At 40.2% G+C, this 19,665-nt stretch overlaps 4 protein-coding genes and 1 non-coding gene across 6 annotated transcripts; 2 read left to right on the forward strand and 3 right to left on the reverse strand.

Annotated features, from left to right (window-relative positions):
* The first annotated feature begins 198 nt into the window (after positions 1-198).
* cct5 (chaperonin containing TCP1, subunit 5 (epsilon)) lies at positions 199-4,118 on the forward strand. Its single transcript, XM_087789003.1, has 11 exons — positions 199-420; positions 786-846; positions 1,303-1,467; positions 1,700-1,898; positions 1,983-2,175; positions 2,283-2,432; positions 2,499-2,618; positions 3,104-3,289; positions 3,370-3,507; positions 3,581-3,761; positions 3,834-4,118. The coding sequence occupies exons 1-11, from the start codon at positions 316-318 to the stop codon at positions 3,959-3,961; spliced, it is 1,626 nt and encodes a 541-aa protein (XP_087645129.1). The 5' UTR covers positions 199-315; the 3' UTR covers positions 3,962-4,118.
* A 439-nt stretch (positions 4,119-4,557) lies between these two features.
* cmbl (carboxymethylenebutenolidase homolog (Pseudomonas)) lies at positions 4,558-6,124 on the reverse strand. Its single transcript, XM_087788088.1, has 6 exons — positions 6,088-6,124; positions 5,701-5,915; positions 5,514-5,621; positions 5,022-5,161; positions 4,873-4,964; positions 4,558-4,796 (listed from the first exon to the last, which is right to left on the reverse strand). The coding sequence occupies exons 2-6, from the start codon at positions 5,913-5,915 to the stop codon at positions 4,617-4,619; spliced, it is 735 nt and encodes a 244-aa protein (XP_087644214.1). The 5' UTR covers positions 6,088-6,124; the 3' UTR covers positions 4,558-4,616.
* Positions 6,125-6,491: 367 nt separating this feature from the next.
* On the reverse strand, positions 6,492-6,565 carry trnat-agu (transfer RNA threonine (anticodon AGU)). The gene has a single exon. It is a non-coding gene; the product is annotated as a tRNA-Thr (tRNA).
* A 333-nt stretch (positions 6,566-6,898) lies between these two features.
* LOC148081943 (E3 ubiquitin-protein ligase MARCHF6-like) lies at positions 6,899-18,075 on the forward strand. 2 transcript variants are annotated; one of them, XM_087789004.1, is made up of 25 exons: positions 6,899-7,234; positions 7,876-7,975; positions 9,107-9,180; positions 9,302-9,445; positions 9,712-9,784; positions 10,348-10,516; positions 10,661-10,850; positions 11,327-11,388; positions 11,477-11,509; positions 11,636-11,687; positions 11,757-11,815; positions 11,887-11,967; positions 12,165-12,233; positions 12,840-12,914; positions 13,099-13,233; positions 13,305-13,525; positions 13,639-13,776; positions 14,736-14,949; positions 15,218-15,287; positions 15,372-15,553; positions 15,696-15,830; positions 15,991-16,080; positions 16,891-17,023; positions 17,100-17,235; positions 17,556-18,075. In XM_087789004.1, the coding sequence occupies exons 1-25, from the start codon at positions 7,216-7,218 to the stop codon at positions 17,641-17,643; spliced, it is 2,742 nt and encodes a 913-aa protein (XP_087645130.1). In that variant the 5' UTR covers positions 6,899-7,215; the 3' UTR covers positions 17,644-18,075. The 2 variants fall into 2 exon arrangements, with proteins under 2 accessions (XP_087645130.1, XP_087645131.1); XM_087789005.1 differs by having other exon boundaries at positions 11,893-11,967.
* On the reverse strand, positions 18,026-19,093 carry LOC148081944 (arylamine N-acetyltransferase, pineal gland isozyme NAT-3-like). The gene has a single exon (XM_087789006.1). It carries the CDS (start codon positions 19,054-19,056, stop codon positions 18,226-18,228), a length of 831 nt encoding a protein of 276 aa, XP_087645132.1. The 5' UTR covers positions 19,057-19,093; the 3' UTR covers positions 18,026-18,225.
* Positions 19,094-19,665: the final 572 nt, after the last annotated feature.

The following is a 19,665-nucleotide window of genomic DNA, read 5'->3' on the forward strand; positions in this document are numbered from 1 at the left end:
CACTGTAAAAATAAATGTTAAAGTTTAACTTTAATTGAATATAAATGTTTTCTGAGGCTTTAGATGATTAATACTGAAGCAATTTGACGTTTCAGGGATTTTTTAAAGTATATAAATAAGTATATAAATACATGATTACATCACTTCGATACTAATTTTTCCACTTGGTACCGTCCCACCCACCCGTGGAGTCTTCCAGAAGACGCCGGCTAACACGTCCGGCTGCAGCTCCGCTACACTCCACTCTAAGATCCTCAAACTCAATCGTTTTGCTTAAGAAAACACCTGAGAAGGTGACGGTTATCTCTGGTCAGAATGTCGTCGTTGGGCACACTAGCCTTCGACGAATATGGAAGGCCTTTTATCATCATTAAGGACCAGGATAAGAAGACACGCTTGACGGGCATTGACGCTCTCAAGGTACAATGGATGAGCTAACGTCGCTTTTTTTTTAAAATATATTTAATTCTTCTTAAACGATCGCAAAGATTCGGCGATGCCGTTTAAATGCGTTCTTTTTTTATGTATACGCATGTGATTCAAAGCTAACTGTGCTAATAATGGTGGAGCGCGTTGTAATGGTTGTTACAAAATGCTACATGCTAACAAGAGGCCCATGTGCTTCTGTGCGCGCAGCCAATGGGGTTCGGCCGACAGGGTGTGTGCCCAAAAGTACATCTCAAGCCTAAATACTGTTCCGCTTTTATAACTTTAACCGTTTAAAATGTATAATATCGTGTTTATTGTTGAATGTGGCTGATGACATCATGTTTCTGTTTTTGCAGTCTCATATTATGGCAGCAAAGGCAGTTGCGTCAACCCTAAAAACCTCTCTGGGACCAAATGGTAAGAAACAAAAGAAAATCTTATATTGATGTCAAGAATAAACGCCTCAAATGTTGGTTTCTGCGTTTCTCTATGTAAGCTTTTATCATGTGTCTTTGTTTGCTACAAGGCCCCTATATAGCTGGGTTGTAATCATAAACGTATTTAATGGGTTAATATAAATCACTACATTCTATGAGGAATACAATTGTAACAACCAAATGTTTGAATTTATAATTTCCTGGATGTTTTTTTCCCTTGATACTGACTCCTTCAAGAAACATCTAAGACGTTTTTATTTGTTCAGGCTTTACCTTTATTTTCTGGAACTCCGTTTTATCTTGCCCTTTAAAGTATATATTTTATTGAATATTGTTTTGATTGTTTAAGCACTTTGTGACCCTGGTCTGGAAAAGCGCTATACAAATAAAAATTACTTACTTACTTACTTACTGATTATTTTCCTTCTACACAAAGGTCTGGATAAGATGATGGTCGACAGAGATGGAGAAGTAACTGTCACTAATGATGGAGCCACCATTCTCAGCATGATGGATGTGGACCACCAGATTGCAAAGCTAATGGTGGAACTATCCAAATCCCAGGATGATGAGATCGGTGATGGTACTACTGGAGTAGTAGGTACGAAGACGAGCGCTGTCCAGTTCTATTCTTTTGACATTTTCTAAGCAGACAATAAGTGTTAATTCCTTTTTGTTGCTTAATTTTTTACCTCAAAACAATATTAAGTAACTCTATAATGGAGAACCTGTCAACTCAATCAACCAATTTATTTTATTTGATTAAATGAATTTACTTGTGGAAAGTAGATCTTTTTTGAGTTCTAGCATATTGACCTGCTCTGTATTTTCAGTGCTTGCCGGAGCCCTGCTTGAGCAAGCAGAGCAGCTGTTGGACCGTGGAATCCACCCTATAAGAATCTCGGATGGATACGACCAAGCTGCGCGTGTTGCCATCAACCACCTTGATAATATTGCAGAAACCTTCCCCTTCAACCCAAACGATAGAGAACCACTAATTCAAACGGCCATGACAACCCTTGGATCCAAAGTGTACGTGTTACCTCATCACCCACGGATGCGATTAATATCAACTCGATGACTTGTAATTAAACCCTTTTTTTGCTTGTGTTTTAGTATCAACCGGTGCCACAGACAAATGGCAGAGATCGCTGTGAACGCCATTCTCACTGTTGCCGACATGGAAAGGAAGGACGTCGACTTTGAGCTGATCAAGATGGAGGGCAAAACTGGAGGGAAACTTGAGGACACGCAGCTCATTAAGGGCGTCATTGTAGACAAAGAGTTCAGCCACCCCCAGATGCCCAAGGTATCCGAGAATTACCCACTTTAATGCATTAAGCAGTCGTCTTTATCAAAACGTAACATTTGAAATTTGACTTCATCGTAAGAGCTTCCTTTTTTCTCGCTGAACAGGTTTTAAAAGATGTTAAGCTTGCGATCCTCACCTGCCCGTTTGAGCCCCCTAAGCCCAAGACCAAGCATAAGTTGGATGTCACCTCAGTGGAAGACTACAAAGCTCTCCAGAAATATGAGAAGGAAAAGTTTGAGGAGATGATCCATCAGGTACAATTGTTTGTCTGTTTTTTTATTTTGGGCTTTCTTAATGTAATACATTTTTCCGCACCTTAGGTGAAAAGCAATGGCGCTAACTTGGCTATTTGCCAATGGGGCTTTGACGATGAAGCCAATCATCTTCTGCTGCAAAATGAGTTGCCAGCTATCCGCTGGGTTGGTGGACCAGAGATTGAGGTGGGTAGTGCTTTTGTCATCTTGAGTTTGATCTTTGTTACAGCTTTGGTTTAAATTGGCTTAAGTAATATTTTTATTTCAGTATTTCCATTTCAAGCTTAACTGTTGTGGTTGCTTTCCCGTACTACAGTTTTGACACATCATGTAGTTTCTGTTTGATAAATACAAAGACTTTTGTTTGGTTTTTCCCCCAAAAAACTTTAGTAGTGCTGCCTTTGTTTTTATATTTACCCTTTGAAATATGTGATTCCTTTTATTATAAAACTCTGGCGGAGGAGGTAGTTAAGCATAACTTAACAAGTCCTTTTATTTTCTATCAGAATATCTCCTTGCTACTATTACTCGTGTCAAAATTTCATACAGATTCTTTATTCAGATTCTATTTTTTTTGGTATCCAAAACGTATTTCTCAGCTTTCTCTCCATTAGCAGTTAATATAATTTCAATGATGGTTCTTTTATTTAACCATATTTTGTCTCATTCAGTTGATCGCTATAGCAACGGGAGGTCGCATCGTGCCAAGGTTCTGTGAACTGACACCAGAGAAACTTGGTTCAGCCGGTGTAGTGAAGGAGCTGACCTTTGGCACCACAAAGGATCGCATGCTGGTTATCCAGGAGTGCAAAAATTCCAGAGCAGTGACCATTTTCATCCGTGGAGGCAACAAGATGGTGAGCGGTTCACAGCCCAATAGAAAAGTCGAATGTATTCTTCACATTTAGTTTACCGGTTATACCATATATATTTTCAGATCATTGAAGAGGCCAAGCGAGCTCTTCACGATGCTCTTTGTGTAATTCGCAATCTGGTCCGAGACAACCGGGTCGTGTACGGCGGTGGAGCTTCAGAAATCGCCTGCGCTCTGGCAGTCAACGAGGCGGCAGACAAGGTGAGTGTGCGAGAACAAGTCCGGAGAAGTGTTTTGTCGATCACCTCTCAAGTTGTTCTAATCGTATTTGCAGTGCCCATCATTGGAGCAGTACGCCATGAGGTCATTTGCGGATGCCCTGGAGGTCATCCCCATGGCACTTGCTGAGAACAGTGGGCTTAACCCGATCCAGACCATGACGGAAGTCCGAGCTAAACAGGTTGGGGAGAAGAACCCCTTCCTTGGAATCGACTGTCTGCACAACGACACCAATGGTAAGTGGTTTCAAGTGTATGAACTGGTACATGTGTAAATTCTTCTAACCTCCTTTTTTGTCTCGCCTAAAGACATGAAGCAGCAGCATGTGATCGAGACCCTGATTGGCAAGAAGCAGCAGATCATGTTGGCCACTCAAGTGGTTAAGATGATCCTGAAAATTGATGACATCAGAAACCCCGGAGAGAGTGAGGACTGAACATCGAGGCCTAGACCGGGCTCTTAGAAACCTGGATTTTGGCACTTCCTGAGCAACATGTCCAAACCACAGTGCTCACTGCTATTTATCATTTGATACTTAATTGTCAAGCTGTTCCTGTATCAAGGTCGCCATTAAAGTGTTGGTCTGTTAACAAGTTTGAAATCTGAGTCGTTTTCTTCATAATCATCTGGTTTTTGAAGATCTTTCAGAACCTGAACGGGCCTCTAATGTGCGTGTGTCTTAAATAGATATTGGACTCATGTATCATCAGTATGTGTCCTGCCTACTGAGAACTTTTTCTTGATGAAATGTTTTTTACCATAGCCACACCCACTCTCGTGACATCACTCTCGTAACCCCTCTTTCGCCAAGATTTTTGATGGTTGGATAACTTTACTTTTAAAGTAAGTTCAAAACATGGTCATGATGAGGGACTTACTGCATCTTGGAGAGGAAGATTTCAACATTTGAATCATGTGATTCAGGAGAGTTGGGTTTTCACATTAGTTACTAGATCACACAAGGCTTTTGCATTTACTTCCTTCGCAGTTGAAGTTTGAATCTTACTGGAAATTAAAAAAAAAAAACGGGTGTTACTTTGAGTGAAACTTTTATTTTAATGTAGGAACCATGTTTGCTTAAATTTCCACATTCACATGTATTTCTTCAGCCAGTTCAACATGTCCGAACGCGCTTCTAGAATTTGAGGTTTGTCCGTGGGGTTCATGTCTTCATTCTTGCGGTGGACAAACCCATGATTTTGACCTGGAAAGATCTTCACCTGGTAATCCACGGTGCACTTTTCCTTCAACTTTTCCTCAAGAGTGGTTACCTGGAAAGCGGATGAGGTTCAGGGTTCCTCGCCAAAATACCTGTTCTGGTACCTACGGTATATGAGTCACACTCACCTGCTCCAATGGGATGATGTCATCATTCTCCCCAAAGATGAAAAGAGTGGGACTCTTGAGCTCATACCGATCCTCTCTTTCACGAACGATCCCTGTTTAGTTAAGTCGGTAAATACATGAGTCACCCATTCCTCAGAAAAACAACACACCATAGACGGAAACTCCAGCTTTAATTTCAGGATGTTGCAGGGCCAGGTAGTGTGTAGCGATCCCTCCCCAACAGAAGCCCACTACTCCAAAATGTTTGGCTCCACATTCCTTCAGGAATCTGAGGACAGCATCCACCTCTCTAGAAATAATGCATTTATTGTTATTGTTAGCAAATGAATTATTTTTGAGTTGCCCCTAACCTTTGACCTATTTTGGGGAGGTATGCATAAATCCACTTGTATATATAATGTATAAGGTTAAATAATTTGTTGCTGTGTGCTGACTGGAAAAACAATTTCCCGAAGGAGACCTCCAGAGAGATCAATAAAGTTTTATCTATCTAATTAAATCCAGTTTTTTGCTTAGTTGAGATTTTTCATGAAAAACAAAAGTATAATAAAATCAAGTTGCACATTATTTATAATCCCTTTTTGAAATGTACAAAATAACTGTGCCTGTGCTCTTTAAACAAACTTTTTGTGTTAACTTACTTGTTAATATGTGTGGGCTTCCTTTCTTCAAGCCATTCCTGGAATTTGGACCAGTCATGTGCTGGGCTCCATGGCTCTTTTCCAACATAAAAGTCTGGGCAAACAGCACTGTTACAAAAAGGAAACAAAGGTTAAACTTGTGACACACTGTTTGTTTTTTTATTACAAATGTGCATATAATCCATACATGTATCCATTGGCAGCCAGCAGATCTGCCATGTATCTGGTGTTGGACAGCTGCCATCCATAGATGTCTTGAATCACAATGATGGCTTTGTCAGATGCACACGGAGGCTTCACGACATAAGCTGTGGTGTGCTCGATCTGCACCTCTTGACCCTGGCCCCCATAACTCAGCTGGTCCCCTAAGTCGCAGGGACATGGTCGAGCTTCGTTGGCCATCTGCAGGTGAAACTTGTGATATATTCTGTTATCATGTAAGCGATTACACAACGCAGTGACAACGCACTGGCAAAAACTTAAATTCAAGCTGACAGATAATATAAACTTTTACAACAGGTTAATGCGATTAAATAATTTGTGATCAATGGAAATATTCTTAAAGAGGTTGTACCTGACTTTCCGAGGTGCTCCAAACTTGGAGGAACAAAGTAGAGTAATGTGTGATTTGATATTGCTCAGAGTCCCCTATATCAATCACTTCCGGTCTTGAATTTCAAAATAAGACGTGGATGTACATATTTATTATGAGTTAGTTAAAGTTATTTGCAAAGCGCCTTTCTAGATCAGGGTCACAAAAGCGCCTCAATAATCAAAAGCAATACACGGTTAAAAATACATAAAGATTTAAAAGGCCAAGACATAAGAAAAACACAGGAGTCAAAGAAGATTAGGAAAAAAATTAAGGAGCTATTTGAATTTTTAACAAATGCTTTTTTGCTTATATTGTTTATTATTGTTAAGTATTATTCAACTTTGTTATTAGGATGTCATGTCTCACAAATGCCGTTTGTCAAAAGGCACCGCTGGGATTCGAACCCAGGATCTCCTGTTTACTAGACAGGCGCTTTAACCATCTAAGCCACGGCGCCGTGCAATACCGCCTGACCGAACGTGTAAATTTCGCACGTGGATTCGGCCTCAACCTTGACAGAAATATTAGTCAATGTATAAGGTAACCATGGTTACATTCGCTGAAAAGATGTTTTAATAATGTTTTTTTTATTATTATGCAACATTTTCATTGAATTATTAGAACTGTTGTTGGTGTTAATCGCACCGTTCTGACATGTTCCTCTGAGCAAAAACATCAAATTGTTCCCAAAAAGAGGAACAACCTAACTTTGCCTGCTGGGGGCGATGTTGAGCTATACAAGCGATCCTGGATTTCCAGAAGAAGAGTATTAAAGCGGAAGTGACAGTTGTATGTGACAGTGGCTGGCTAGCAGTGACGGTAGCAGGTTTGGTAACACCTTCGTCTCCGTCGTCTAAAAAGTAATTGCATTTATTTAAAGAATGTGAAAACATAGTGGCTCGTTTGTAAGATTAGGTCGTATAGATTCACACCCGTCAAGAGGTTTTTAAGACTTTTAAAAGGGGAACCGGGGCGCTGTGTCTCCGTGTGTAGGGAAACCATTTTAAGAGTGTCAATGCATCCGAGCAATAACGGTAGCTAGACGATCGTGTCTGCCGTGGATGGATTCTTTCTACCGGGATAAACGCTGACTGGTTACCAGCAAACATGGACACTGCAGAGGAAGGTAAATGACTTTTTTTGTGGAGCTTGTTGTTTGCCTCAGAGTATTAGAGTCGTGTGTGTATAGAAGGACCAAGCCTACCTGTGAGCTGGCCTGACGGCAATGCATCACCATTGTTAGCGATGTGTTTTTATCATTTACAATATCGACTTTTATTCTTGCTTCTGATAACACGAGATTAGACACTAGTTAAAGATCATGGTACCATAGCCGGTATTTACATTGACGTCATCAATGTCGTCTGCGAAGAGAGTACAAGTGAGTGTTGTTTTTTTTATGACAAAAAAGGCTCAAGTTGTTTGTCATTGCTGTCGCTTAACGATTCGCAATATTTGTTTTGTTTTTTTGTTTGTTTTATCTGTTTCTGTTTCGTTTTTGTAAGTATTGCAAGGAAGCTAAGGAACCTTCCCAAGGAATGAATAAACCTAGATATCCTTCTATTTATCAACAGAGATTTTTGCATAAAACTGATAAATGGAATATAAAAAATACAGGTTTACTTTGCCTGGGAAAAAACAAACATGCAGAACACTATATAAGGCAAACAAAAAGAAAGTATCAATCATTATTGCAAAGTCGGTTTTCTTTATCATTAGCCTAATCATTTTCAAATTAAAGACTCATTTCCTGTTCCTGTATTTCAGCTGATATCTGCCGTGTTTGCCGCTCGGAGGGAACGCAGGACAAACCTCTCTATCATCCGTGTGTCTGCACTGGCAGTATCAAGTTCATTCACCAGGAATGGTAAGCGACTGTAATTGGTGACGAGTAAAAGAGGCTGACATGGTACATTGTGTTTTGAGGCCCTGCAGAAGGTAGTCAGCCTACAGATAAACACTATCATCTTCCCTATTCTACCCACGTGATTAATAATTTACATGATGACCACAATTTCAGCAGAACCATTGATGTTTTAAAATTCCATCTTATAATGAACTTTATTGATTTAAAAAGCAATCATTACTTAAACCACCTTACTTAACAATAGTTCCTCAAAAATGCTTTTTCACTGTCCGGGATGTTGGTGATGAATGAAATATTTTGGGGAAAATTTGTGTAGGTTAAATGAGTGCTATTACCCCAAATAATGACAAAAACAATCGGATAGAGAAATAAGGCAACCATACCTGCATAAAGACACATTTGACAAACTCATTAACACATGCATGGCTGAACAACAAGGAAACACAGAGGGGGTGGACAAACAGGAATCACCTATGAGCTGACCCAGAGGCAATGCATACACTTTCAGGATGTAAACTGGCCAACACACAAATAAAACGAATACTTTTAATTGGTTTCACATGGATGAAAACTCGAAGACTAAAGAAAGCATGAACATAACATTCAATCTTTGACTTTGTGGACTTTGAATTTGTTCTGACGAGCAGTAAGCGAACCAGTTGTTTTTTTTTGTATTCTAAAAAAAAAACACCCAAAGGATTTAATTTCCACCTTTTGTTTGAAAACTTAAGAGGGTTATGATCTGATTACCACGATTAAGGCTCAAGTGGTCTTTTCTGTAAGAACATTGGGGTTTTGATCATATTGCATTACAGTTGGACTATGAATGATCAGTTGAGTCATTTTGTTGTTTAACTTTCTATCTAAAAAATAATGGGTATCAAACTGTTGTTTTGTTCCTTTCTTGCTATTAAGCCTCTTGGCTGTCGATGGCAGATGTCTCTCCTATATCTTATTAATCTTATTGTGTCTACTGTAATCAGATTTAAAACCCACACTGACTCAGAGTTACAAGTTGTTTAGGTTAGTAACGTAGTAAAACATTTGGAATTCAAAATGCATACGTCTTTTTAACATTGTAAATGTTGCTTAAATCGATCGTTTTAATTTTTAATACATTTTATTTCGCAGTTTGGTCCAGTGGTTGAAACACAGCAGGAAGGAATACTGTGAATTATGCAAACACAGATTTGCTTTCACTCCAAGTAAGTGACTACAAATCGGATAGAATATTACTTCAATAATGTATACACATGTTTTGATCCATTTTGTGTGTTTTAGCCTTCTAGAAATGGTTCGCTTTGTAATAGATTGTTTCCTCTACAGTTTACTCTCCAGATATGCCCTCACGTCTCCCTATCCAGGACATTTGTGCTGGTTTGCTAACTAGTGTGGGTACGGCCATTCGCTACTGGTTCCATTATACACTGGTGGCCTTTGCTTGGCTTGGTGTGGTTCCTCTCACAGCATGTAAGTCAGTTGAAATCTATGTTTAAACTTTGCCTCACGTCTTTGAACATGTTCCTCACTTTCTCGGGTGACCACACTGGCTTTTGGCCACATTAGCTCATGTTTTCTGTGCTACTCGATCTGCGATATTAGCGTTTTATGCAACACCAACAGCTCATTGTGACGTGAATATCCTTAGAAGAATTCAGAGTTAATCCTGCAGTCTAGAGCTGTGTAATGTGTGTATTACAAAATCATGTGACATGCGGGTTTCACCTTTCTTTCAGGTCGAATCTACAAGTGTCTTTTTACGGGCTCTGTGAGCTCACTTTTGACACTGCCCCTCGACATGCTGTCTACGTGAGTAATTGAAACAACTCTCAGTGTGATGAAAAAATAAGTTAATTAAATATCAATTATGGTAACATTGTCTCAGCAAAATCTGCCTCTTTAGAACCTAAAAATAACACATGAGGATCATCATAATCCCTCAATATAATATCCAGAGGTTGGGGGTTAGTCTTCAAAACCTACAGCCATAACCCGATTTTCTAAAACTCCCTGTTAAGCAACTCTACATATCAGAGGCAGATTAGAAACTTATCGCCAGTGTTGTAAACACAACATAGGTTTTTAGGATTTTGTTCTCGTGGTGTCAGTACAGAATAAAATCATTTAAATAAAATCTATAGAAGGACAGAACCCAGCCCCAAGGCAGCCATTCTGCGGTACCTAATATATACAATTGTTAAAGCTTATGAAATGTGCTCAACACAGCCATTTCAATGTTGGCATGTCTTCTATTAAATGAACATGGGCGAGTTAAGTTGGCCTGTTAAATAGTTTTCTAATTCAGTGACGGAAATTGTCGTCAGTTTTAACAATAATCACGTGACTGTTGTTTTTTTGTTTGGCTTTCACAGGGAGAACCTTCTGGCAGATTGTCTGCAGGGCTGTTTTGTTGTAACCTGCACCCTGTGTGCATTCATAAGCCTCGTTTGGCTGAGGGAACAGATAGTTCATGGTGGCGCCCCCCAGTGGTTAGAGCAACACCAGCCACAGCCACCGAACGCAGCTGGACAAGCGAACGAGGTATGCAGGAATGTAGTGTTGTATCTTTGTTCTTTTGAATTGCAGTGGATTGAAGAGGATATATTATGTTTTTATTGAATGCATAGTGGCTTTATTTCTGTGTAAATTTACACATTCCATTTTTTCTACAATCTGCTGCTTCAGGCACAAGGGGCAGGTCTTGGAGCAGCCGACGAGCCTCCTGCCGCACAACAGGCCCCTCCTCATCCTCCAGCCCAAGACGAGGCAGAGGCAGAGCTTCCTGATGTTCCAGCAGACCAGGGTGACGATGCAGAGCTTGAAGAAGAGGAAGGGGCAGCTGCTGAAGAAGCAGATGGCAACAATGGAGCCCAAGGTGTTTGGAGTTTAAATCGTCGGTCATACTGATATCGATGTAGGAAGCAACAAAAAAATATTTGTAGCGTGATATTTAAATATCATCCAGTAATTGGGTATTTAAGTATATAACGTTGTTTACATAAATGCAGAGAAGGAGGTTATAGTCCTGAACTTTTCTGATCTGTACTAGTTTTCACGTGTGGCAAGTTTACACAAGCTGCTTTCTGCTAAATCTCTTATTTAACTTGACAAAGACGTCCTCTGTTGGCTGACTATGTCATCCTTGCATCCTAAGCAACACCTGCCTTTCTGTTTTTCGAATATGCTCTATAACTGGAAAAGAAAGAGGAGTCTAATGGAGTTTTTAAGCAAATTGTTGGGATTGACTATCCAAAATTTTATGAATAATGTATAAAATCTCCGCTCTGACTGACTTCCAGATGGTGTCTGAACCTGTAAAATAACGAAATCCTTTTCTCTTGTTCTCTGCAGATGACATGAATTGGAATGCTTTGGAGTGGGATAGAGCAGCAGAGGAGCTCACATGGGAAAGGGTATCTACTTGATAATAATGAAGCCGTTAATAATGCTTAAGGATATTTGAGTCGCAATAGTAAATGGAGGTCTGTGTTTACTCGACAGATGCTTGGGCTAGACGGCTCACTGGTATTTCTGGTAAGTGACCAGAATCTTTTATTGTTTTGCCCGTAGTATAATTCTCAATAAACAAGCATATTTTTTCAGCCAATATTTATATTTTATAATGGGGGTTTCATATCTTCTTTTTTTTTTGTCACACAGGAGCATGTATTCTGGGTCGTGTCACTCAACACCCTCTTCATTCTGGTGTTTGGTAAGTGGAGATTGATGTTTTCCATGTTGATCAAATCGTGTTTCTCAATATATTCTTTCCCCATTTCAGCATTTTGTCCCTACCACATTGGTCATTTCTCCGTCGTGGGCCTTGGCTTTGAGGAATATGTAAGACAAATGATTTGATTTTTTTCAAAATTTTGTTTTGTGTTGTGAATCATTTGCCTTCAATATTTAAGGTCCAGGCTTCCCACTTTGAAGGATTGATCACTACTATTGTGGGCTACATTCTGCTGGCCATGACGCTTATACTCTGCCACGTATCCTTTCATCCTCTTGTAAAAATGGGTTTAACTTTGTTCTTTTTATCATGAATTTGGACTCGACTTTTGAGCAAACAAACATGCCTGATTGTTTTTGTAGTTTATAAAACCTGGTATGCACAAATTATTAAATTTATATTATAAATAAACAGTTAAATCACCGGTGCTGTTGGTCCTTAACCATCCTGTTTTAGGGTCTAGCAGCTCTTGTCAGGTTCCAGCGCTCTCGACGTCTCCTGGGAGTCTGTTACATTGTTGTCAAGGTAATGTTTGATGATTCATGTTTGATTTGAGTTCTGTGTTCTAGGTTGTCTTTAACCCTTGTGTTAACTCTGAGTCAAGTTGACCAAAAGGCCCGAAAACAAATGTCTTTGTGGTATCAGACGCTTAACTCCTTGTGTTTTCTCAACACAAGGGTTAAGTCTCGGACGAAAATGTAATTAAAAAGGAAATTACTTGAATAGATATGATTAACATTTAGATGACAAAGGGTTATTAAAAATTAAATTTGAAAAAGAAAACGACCATAAGAAATTTTGAAGAGAAGCATTCAGGTTGATTATGGGCCTTTGCCGAAAGGAAATTCTGGAAAAATCCATTACATGGTATTTAATGCATATGGTTTGAATCTTATTAAAATATGGCATTTTATTGGTTCTCTTCTGCACCGTTTCCTTTGTCCTGATCCAAATGAACTCCCCCTAATACTCTTACTGAGCGGTCAGTAGCCTATATGCTAATTTGAAAACATACCATGGCACACTGACTGATGACTGTGGGGAAGCTTTTGATCTTGTGCACCATGTTTGTATTTTTTATATTTATTCTTCAGAGTTGATAATAGTTTATCTATGGTCTGTTATTTGCAGGTTTCCCTGCTGGTCGTCGTGGAGATCGGTGTGTTTCCATTGATCTGTGGATGGTGGCTGGACATTTGCTCATTGGTAAGATGATCAACATGACAAAAGTCAATGTTGGTTAGCTCTCTTTGTGATTCAGCTATAATTGTTGTTTTTTTCTATTGAAAATTATGATGAAGAATTTTTGCTGAATAGTTACGGAAAGAGACCTTTTGTTGATTTTTGATCAGACACAAAAGTCATTTCTACAAACTCTTCTCACCTGCAGGAAATGTTTGATGCTTCACTTAAGGACAGAGAGTTGAGCTTTAAATCAGCACCCGGTACCACCATGTTCCTGCACTGGCTAGTTGGGATGGTCTATGTCTTCTACTTTGCATCGTTTATTCTTCTCCTGAGAGAGGTACGTTCATCTCAGCCTCAAATCATCAAAGAAAAAAGCTACAGCTTTACCATAACTGTTATTTTCCATAGGTTCTGAGACCCGGGGTTCTGTGGTTTCTGAGGAATCTGAATGATCCAGATTTCAACCCAGTTCAGGAAATGATTCACCTTCCAATCTACAGACACTTGCGGCGTTTTATTCTGTCAGTGGTGGTGTTTGGTTCCATAGTGTTGCTGATGCTCTGGCTACCCATCAGGCTGATTAAACTCCTTATGCCGAGCTTCCTCCCGTACAATGTCATGCTTTACAGGTGAGTTATAAATACTATAAAATATTTAGAAACTAAATATTTATTTGCATGTTTAACTCATTCTCTTACCCCTTGTTATTGGATTTTCACTTAATGTTGTACTTTCTATTCAGTGATGCTCCAGTCAGCGAGCTGTCTTTGGAGCTTTTATTGCTTCAGGTGGTGTTGCCAGCTCTTCTGGAGCAGGGACACACCCGTCAGTGGCTGAAAGGCCTTGTGAGAGCCTGGACTGTCAGTGCTGGATATCTCCTGTAAGTCCAAAATCTGTGTCTAGTTAAGACGATGAGATGTATAGATTGTGAATGTGATTGACACGTTAAAAGTATTTCCAACTATACGCATCTAATAATGTTGAGGTTTAAGTTTGTTTTCAATTTCATGCATTGTCAAATTACAATTGGTCGTTTTATTTAGATTGATGGATGAATGGATGGAATGAGTCCCTGAGTCTATTAGTGTTGCATTTGGGGAGGAGCATTCGTGCACTCCATCTGCTTCTCTGTTCACTGATGGCCGTGAGGATGACTGACATCATCAATGATGGACAGTAGTTTGTCAAGCGACTCAGCTCGGAGTTGTAGCAGAAGTCTGAAGTGGAGATGGTGAAGAGGAGAGGGGCCAGATCTTTCCCGAGGTGCTCCTTTAGTGCACACCACAATGTCAGACGTGATGTCCTTCAGCCTGACGTACTGTGGTCGATCAGTGAGATGGTCTGAGATCCAGGAGACCAGGCCAGGGATATTAATTTACGATTTGCAAACATGCAAACTTATGCAATATTTTTTAAAGGGATTGAAAGGTAGCAGAGGACAAGTGTTATTTTCTAGCGATTTTTGAACACTTTTATCTTTATTCATATAATAATGCTTATTAACCTAGTTATATTTTTCATGTGCTTCTCATATACTGAATATATATTTCCACCTGTAAGTAGTTTTCATTCCGGAAGAAAACTCTTCAATATCAATTTTAATCTCCATTGTTCTTTAATGTTACAAATGGATAGATAAATGGACGTAAACTAATGCTAAGTTGTTAGACGATCCCTCTTGTATTCATTTCTTAATCAAATGTTGGTTAAATTGGACGTGGCAGAGTTTTCGGTAGCAGCAATCATTTTATGACTTGTGTAACTTGGAAACAATGGCATGTGAATATTATCATTATGTACATAATGAGATTGCAAACATCTTTTTTCTTGTCTCCATAGAGATCTGCATTCGTACCTACTTGGCGAACAGGAGAACAATGATGGGAACCAGCACGTGAACAACAACAACCCTCCACCTGCTCACCACCACAACAACAACAACCCAGCTCCAGCAGTCGGCGATGGACTACATGCGGCCCACCAGGCCATCTTACAGCAGGGTGGACCTGTGGGCTTCCAACCGTACCACCGGCCCCTTCGCTTCCCTCTGCGGGTGAGACAACTTTTAGAAATGTCATTGCAACATCAGTATTTTGAAAGACACTGAACGATCCTTGTCATTTAAAAGGCTAAAATAGTTTTCGCTCATTTGAAGTGTTCTGTGATTTGCCATGAACACTGAAGCCTCACTGCATCTATTCCTGTCATTAAGGACTTCTTAATTACAGTGTTCTTAGACATCAGTCATTCTGCTGCACGTTGTAATGGGGAGTCTCGATAAAAGGCTGTCATTATCTAAACATCCGTCTTCTTTTAACCAGATCGTCCTGCTCATAGCGTTCATGTGCATCACTCTGCTGGTTGCCAGTCTGGTGTGTTTAACACTGCCAGGTAAGGCCACCTAAAGTCTCAATGTGCATATTAGCTGCACATCTAGTCCATCTAGCACATTAATCTGAACATCTGTTCTTTCAGTCTTCACAGGACGCTGGTTGATGTCCTTCTGGACGGGAAACTCCAAAATACACGAGCTTTACACTGCGGCATGTGGCCTCTATGTCTGCTGGCTGTCAATCCGAGGGGTGACTGTGCTTCTGGCGTGGATGCCGCAGGGGCGCACCGTCATCCTAAATAAAGTCCAAGAATGGACAATGATGGTGGGTCTCCCTTTTTTTTTCTAACCGGTCAACTTTAGTCATAGATGGAAGGAAATAACTGTATCGATCCCTTGGGAAAATCGCGGTACTGCTCAAAATGTATCCCTCATGAACTCATGGACTTTTTCTTTTTTTTTTTAAGATCCTGAAGACGGTTGTGGTCGCCCTGCTTGTAGCCGGAGTCATTCCGCTGCTGCTGGGTCTGCTGTTCGAATTGGTCATCGTGGCTCCACTCAGGGTGCCGCTGGACCAGACTCCGCTTTTCTACCCTTGGCAGGTACAAAAGAAGTTTTCCATGAATCCTACCTTCATTCCCATCTGCTATGGTTATTTCACTGCTATCCTACTTCTAATTATAAATGGTCTCAAGTCTACAGGAGAACATAAATTGATTCTCCATTCCTCCATGTACAATTCAAACTGTCTTTGATCTGCAGGACTGGGCTCTTGGAGTTCTTCATGCTAAAATCATTGCCGCCATCACGCTAATGGGCCCACAGTGGTGGTTAAAGACAGTCATTGAGCAGGTAAATATTGATTCATGAGAACTTTTCACACCCAAGTTATTTCATGTTCAAATGTAGGGCGTCGACTTTCTTTTCTTCTAAATTAGTAAACGGTTAAATGCAGTTGTGCTATACACCTCCTAATCCCATTACAGCAAGTCCAGTGGTGTCCAGACAAAAAATATTTTTCATAAAGGGACAATTCAAATGGGAACTTAATTACAGCAGCAGATGGATAACATAACTTTATTCACTTTATTTTTGGGCTACAAGGTGCACTTAAAATAACCTTTTAACCTAAGTGCGCCTTATAAGCATTTTGCATTAATACTGGTTATATTTACTGACCTCAAACTAATGTAGAGGATTTTTTTCTTAATCTACTTGTATAAGTACAATAAACACCAGTGTATGACTAAAGTTGTTCTACTAGTGATGTTTAACAATGGTTCATAAAACCTCCTGAGTCATCGTTGTCAATAAAGTTTTGAGACTTTGTCACAGCCACATCACAAACGCATCGGATTAGTCAACAGCAGTTATAGGTCACATACAGGCATGGATATATGCACTATAGGTGATATTATAATGGATTATATATAATGGATATAATTATAATATCAATATAGATATTGGTGTGAAATATATGTGTGGATTAGAGGAAAGAAAACATATCCATCATTTTTGACATTCTGTACCTTATGTTAACAGGTTTATTAGATTAGATTGACTTTATTAATCCCTCTGGAGATCTCTTTCTGGAAATTAGGTTTATTGTCGTATGTCCACTTTGATGTCTTGCAGTCGATCTTGAACCGTATGTTTCAACAGGTCTATGCAAATGGAATACGCAACATCGACCTCCAGTTCATCATCCGTAAACTCGCCGCCCCCGTCATCACAGTGCTGCTGCTGTCGTTGTGCGTGCCGTACGTGATCGCGGCAGGTGTGGTGCCCATCGTAGGTGAGTGTTGTACAGATGACGCACACACACACACACCGACGATACGTCCTGATTATGAGTCGTGCTCTTGCTCCAGGTGTCACCCCAGAGATGGAGATCCTAATGCAACGGAGGATCTACCCGTTCCTCTTAATGGTGGTGTCTCTCATAGGCATCCTGTCCTTCCAAATCCGACAGTTTAAACGCCTTTACGAGCACATCAAGAATGACAAGTAAGGATGATTTTATTCACTGGTGTGTCAAAGTGGGTTGAGAGGCGTCTTTCCCTGCACTATCTCAGTGTCACCATGTCCCTGAACAACATTTTAAAATCTGAATGTATGTCGCACCAAATAACTGTGGGTGCTGACCTGATATTTTTGACAGCCTTGATACTGATGACCCTGACCTCTCTGACAAATGGTAGTAAAGGAATGAATAGTTAAAGGTGTGGTGGTCACTCGCAACAGTGTTTCTAACGGAGGTCATTAAAAGTTTAAAACTTTTTTAATTTGTTTTTAAAGTCAGTAACATGAACTATTTCATCCTGCAGATACCTGGTGGGTCAAAGACTTGTCAACTACGAACGGAAGGCTGGAAGAGGACCTTCAGTATCTACATCTAATCCAATCCCAGAGTAGATTTCCGTGTCTCACTGTCGACCATGTTTTCCGTCTCACAGCGTCACCGTTTTATATTTCCAACACAATGGACATTAATCTTTGAGATTGACTCGTGGATCTTGCAAGAGTTAATCGGTAACATCGGAATTCCAAGTAGGCCTTATCGAGCCTATAAAGTCAGGAAGTGGTATTATCATGCTTAGTGTTATAAGATAAATCCCTCAAACATTGGCAGAAGGTGTACAAAGACTGACTTTTGGTTTGACGCTCAACATCTGTATTGTCATCTGCACCTTGCTTTGTGAAGTGCTGCCTGATATTGTACATGTGTAAATACTTCAAAAGCAGATTTTTTTTTGTCTTTGGAAAAAAAAAGGCAACTGGGTAAACGCAACAACCATTGTACATCTTAAAAGTGTATGTATAATTTATTAAATCAATCTGACAATTTTTCGTTTTGTACCGAGTGTGTGTTGACAGATATTGTCCCTGTGTGACTTACAGGTGTTGTTGGTCAAATACAGAGTTGTACAATGATCAGAAGGAAGATTTACTTTTATTGATTATTCAATGTTGGATAATAGTTATACCGCTGAATAATCAATAAATGACAGATAGTGGAGTAACTTCCTCATCTTTGGGGATGAGTGGGGTATCCAGGACTATTCCAAACTCCTCTGCCAAAACACCTGGGATTTCACTCTCCGTCAGTTCTCTGGTGTTTTTCGTTGCTTTCTCGGTTCCTGTGGGAAACCTGGTGTCGATGAGCTTGAAACCGATGTAGGTCAGGACTCCACCAGGTCTGAACAGGCTGCAAAGAGACTTGCAGAAGAAGAGGGAGTTCTCAGAGTTCTGGTGAAACAGGCACATCTCTTGGAAATCTTCCGGTGATCTGGGTTCCAGAGTAAACTTGAAGTTGATGGCCCAGTCTCCGGTCTCCTCCCCATGCCACTCAAGAAAATGCAGATCTGAATCTTGTCGAACCCGGTAGACTCGGTGCCCCTGTTCCTGTGGTTCGTCAGTGTCCAGGGAAACCGGTTCGAAGAAACCCCAACTACCAAAACCCACATCGCACAACCAGCGCCGACCCTCCAGGGTCACCATCAGGATCATGTGGTCAAACGGGCGTCCGTAAAGTCCGGTGAAAGAACTTCGGACCTGGCCAGAGAGGATCGTCACCTCGAAGCCCATGTGGACCAGCAGCCAGGAGAAGAGGCCGTTGTTCTCGGAGCAGAATCCGCCTCGGCGTCGGTTGACGATCTTGTCGTAGAGACGCGCGGGTTCGAGCTGGACTCTCCCGCCACTGTGGGCCGTCAGGTTCTCAAACGGTACCGACAACAGATGCTGTTTGTGGACCGACCGAAGCACCTCCAGAGTGGGCTCCACGGGCCCCACGTACCCGATACGAGACAAATACTTCTCCAGATCCATTTGAACTGGAGCCGTTGTCGTTCAAGGTTCATGAGGACACCAGCTGGTGGGGACACACCCTGGTCCTTCTGCACAAGTCAAAGTCCTTTTTAGTTTATTAAATTACAACTGATCACGTGTACGATTCTTTTTTTATTCTGTTCAGTAGGATTTCTGTGCCATATTTCCTAAGAGATCTAAATATTTTAAAGCAAATCTATTTGAGGTTGAGTTGTCAATCATCCAAAACTAAGTTAATATTTACCCTCTAAAAATAAAACTTTTCAAGAGATGGAAACACAAATATATGTTTTTAAGGAAGGAACACCTGTCTTCTCTTTTGTTTAAAATACTGTGTCAGCTGTGAAGGTTTGGTCTTTAAGTTTGGAGTCTACTGACTCCTTCAAGAAACATCTTAAGACGTTTTTATTTGTTCAGGCTTTTCCTTGATTTTTCTGGAACTCCTGTTGTGTTATCAGTTTTATTTTGACCTTTAAAATATATACTTTATTGAACATTGTTTTGATTGTTTAAGCGCTTTGTAACCCTGGTCTGGAAAAGCGCTATATAAATAAAAATTACTTGCTTACTTACTTACTTTACGTTGAAATGTGACACCAAAAAAATATA

Source organism: Callionymus lyra, chromosome 4 (assembly GCF_982586985.1).
Source record: "Callionymus lyra chromosome 4, fCalLyr1.hap1.1, whole genome shotgun sequence".
Lineage (NCBI taxonomy): Eukaryota > Metazoa > Chordata > Actinopteri > Syngnathiformes > Callionymidae > Callionymus > Callionymus lyra.